Raw genomic sequence first — 2,739 nt, 5'->3', positions numbered from 1 at the left:
ATCCAGGCACTCCATGATGGTGTTGATTTGACTTTCGTCCGCTTTCGCGAACAACACCATGTTGTCTGCAAAAAAGAGTTGGGATATGCTGGGCCCTTTTTTTGCCACTCGAATGCCTTTCCACCGACCTTGAGGCTACTGCTTCAGAAATAATGTCCTAAACGCTCGATGCAAAGAACGAAGAGGTAGGGCAATATGGAATCACCCTATCTAACCCCTCGCTCCAGTTTGAACCTCTCTAATTTTTTCCCCTCCCACAAGATGGATATCCCCGCTGTTTCCACGCATTGCATTATATTACGGACCTAGTCGGTGCCCAGCCCCGCCTCTCTAAGAGTTGCCCATATAAAGCCTCAATCCAGACGATCATAGGCTTTCTCGAGGTCGATTTTCAGTACCATGTAACCCGGTTGGCGTTTCCCTGTACGAATGTTATGGAGGATCTGACGATATTGTCGGTGATCTGTCTCTCGGACACGAAGCTACTCTAGTTAGGACTAATGAGCTCCGACATGATGAGTTTGAGCTTGTTGGTCATGACTTTGGTTATGAGTTTGTAAGCCACGTTACAAAGGCTTATTGGCCTTAATTGCGTGACTTTTTATGGGCTTTGCACTTTGGGTATGAGGACAACGTTGGTCTCATTGAGACCTTCCGGGATTTTTCCATTTCTAAAGACGTCGCCCACTAACTTAAATAAGCACTCACCTACTACATTCCATGATTTTTTTATAAAACATGGCGGGGAAACCATTTGGTCTCGGCGCCTTCATCGGGGCCATAGCCATAAGAGCATCTTTTACCTCGTCGATGGACACTTTCCTGTTCATAAAATCCCACTGATCCTCCTTGACCCTGGGGAACATACCAGAGAGCTCATCGGGATTGGTTGTCACACCTTCATTGGAATAGAGACTCTTGTATTAGTCTTGTATCATAGTCTCCACTTGGTTTTTGTCATGGACCCATTCGTTATTGTCATCTTTGAGCCCGTGGATCTTGTTTCTGGTTAGCGGACCATAGTAGCCACATGGTAGAATCTCGTATTTAGGTCTCCTGAATTGAATCCATTCTTCTTTGGATTTTTGAAACGAATTCAACTCTTCTTGGTGGAGAGTTTCCTCAAGTTCCGAGTGAAGATTCCTTTCAAGTCTCAGAAACCCATTGTTATTCTGGTTACTCATGCTTTTTTGAATCCCGTTAATTCTTGCCATTAGTCTCTTTTTTCCCTACCAAACTCCAACTTGTTCCAATTCATGCAACTGTTCTACATGGCCAAAATGTTGTCCAGGATTGTTTTGTTAATCTCCCAACCTTGTTCAACGACCTTAGAGAAGTCCGGATGCCGAGTCCAAGCTTCTTGGAAGTAGAAAGACTGTCTCTTCCTTTCCTTTGCAGTGATGCTAAGATCGATCAGGAACGGCGAATGGTCCGAGCAGAAGTGAGTGAGATTGGTCACCTTGGTTCCTAGGTGCTTCTCCAACCACTCCATGTTGCAAAGGGCACGATCGAGCCTTGCTCTAGTCAAGGTGGTACTGTCATTTCCTCGCGTCCAAGGGTACCTGGCACCAAAGAAACCAAGATCAATAAGACCTTCTTTAAAAATCCAATTTCGCATATCTGTACATCTGTGGTTCTGGAAATTTTCTTTGTTGCTCACGTCCTCCAATCCCGTCACTGCGTTAAAATCTCCTACCATGAGCCACTCTTCATCCAAATTGAATTCGTCGTGAGAAAGACCTTCCCATAATTTATTCCTATAGTTGTGGGATGGGCTGCCGTAAACGAAGGAAACGATGCCTAAATTGCAACTTCCCTAGCTTATTCTAGTCAGCACGAACTGGGGGTTGGTGGCGATTATTTAAACATTGAGGTCATTTCTCCATATGAGCCAAATGCCTCCACTGAAGCCCAAGGCTTCCACTCTCATCTAATTTTCAAAACCAAAGCTTTTGTTTGCTTTATCAGCGAAGCCACCCGAAATTATAGGTTCCAGTAAGCTCACTATATCAGCTTTAACTTCATTAACAAGAAGAGAAAGTGCACGCCTAAATTCGCTAGACGCAGCTCCCTAGTAATTCCAATTGATGAACTTCATAGGGAAATAACAATAGCAAGCCCAAAAAAATAAAGCAAGAGAACACACTGGCAAGCCTTATTGCAAGGCAACACCTAGGCCAGACGACGACTGGACACCTTCAAAAACACTGCTCTACATGGGATCACCAGGTTCAAGTTGGCACTCCATTATGGCATCATTATGAGGGTCTTGATGGTGCTCCCCTGCTTCGTTCGAGTCCTGGATCACTTCCATGGCTTCCCCGTCTTCTGAAATCATGGTTTTGGCAACCCGACTTCCATTTGCATATCCCCTCACCACTGTATGGCTCTCAGTTTCCGATACCTGCCTTGACTGCCTGCCCTTCCTTACCGTGTTTCTGATCCCCTCTGCTCTATTGTTCTCATCCTTTCTGCCTACACTATTCCCTTTGCTAGGCGTCTGTCGTTAAGAATTTGAGCTTCCGTTACCTGGACTTGCGGCATTTTTCCTTTATTGGATAGGATGGCGCTTATTGAGCCATCATGCCTTTCCCATGTTCCCTCCTCTTCTTGGGCTTCGATTTCGGTTCCGTTGTCCATGATTTCTAGCGCCCCATAGATAGAGTTGGTCCACACTTTGAATCTTTCCTTGTTGAAGTTCTTACCGTTATTCCCTATATTCCCTCCGTCTTTCCTTTT

The 2,739-nt window shown here is 45.1% G+C and overlaps 1 protein-coding gene across 1 annotated transcript; it reads right to left on the bottom strand.

Moving 5' to 3' along the window:
• Window positions 1-1,267: 1,267 nt before the first annotated feature.
• LOC109171517 lies at window positions 1,268-1,699 on the bottom strand. Its single transcript, XM_019320543.1, has one exon. The coding sequence runs from the start codon at window positions 1,697-1,699 to the stop codon at window positions 1,268-1,270; it is 432 nt and encodes a 143-aa protein (XP_019176088.1).
• Between the last annotated feature and the right edge of the window lie 1,040 nt (window positions 1,700-2,739).

Source organism: Ipomoea nil, unplaced genomic scaffold (genome assembly GCF_001879475.1).
Source record: "Ipomoea nil cultivar Tokyo-kokei standard unplaced genomic scaffold, Asagao_1.1 scaffold0319, whole genome shotgun sequence".
Lineage (NCBI taxonomy): Eukaryota > Viridiplantae > Streptophyta > Magnoliopsida > Solanales > Convolvulaceae > Ipomoea > Ipomoea nil.
Note: the sequence above shows the minus strand (reverse complement) of the source record. Positions and strands in the feature narration are given on the sequence as shown.

What these genes read in the sequence shown, in the direction of transcription:
- LOC109171517 (XM_019320543.1), bottom strand. Translation starts at nt 1,699, where the DNA reads ATGGTAGGAGATTTTAACGCAGTGACGGGATTGGAGGACGTGAGCAAC.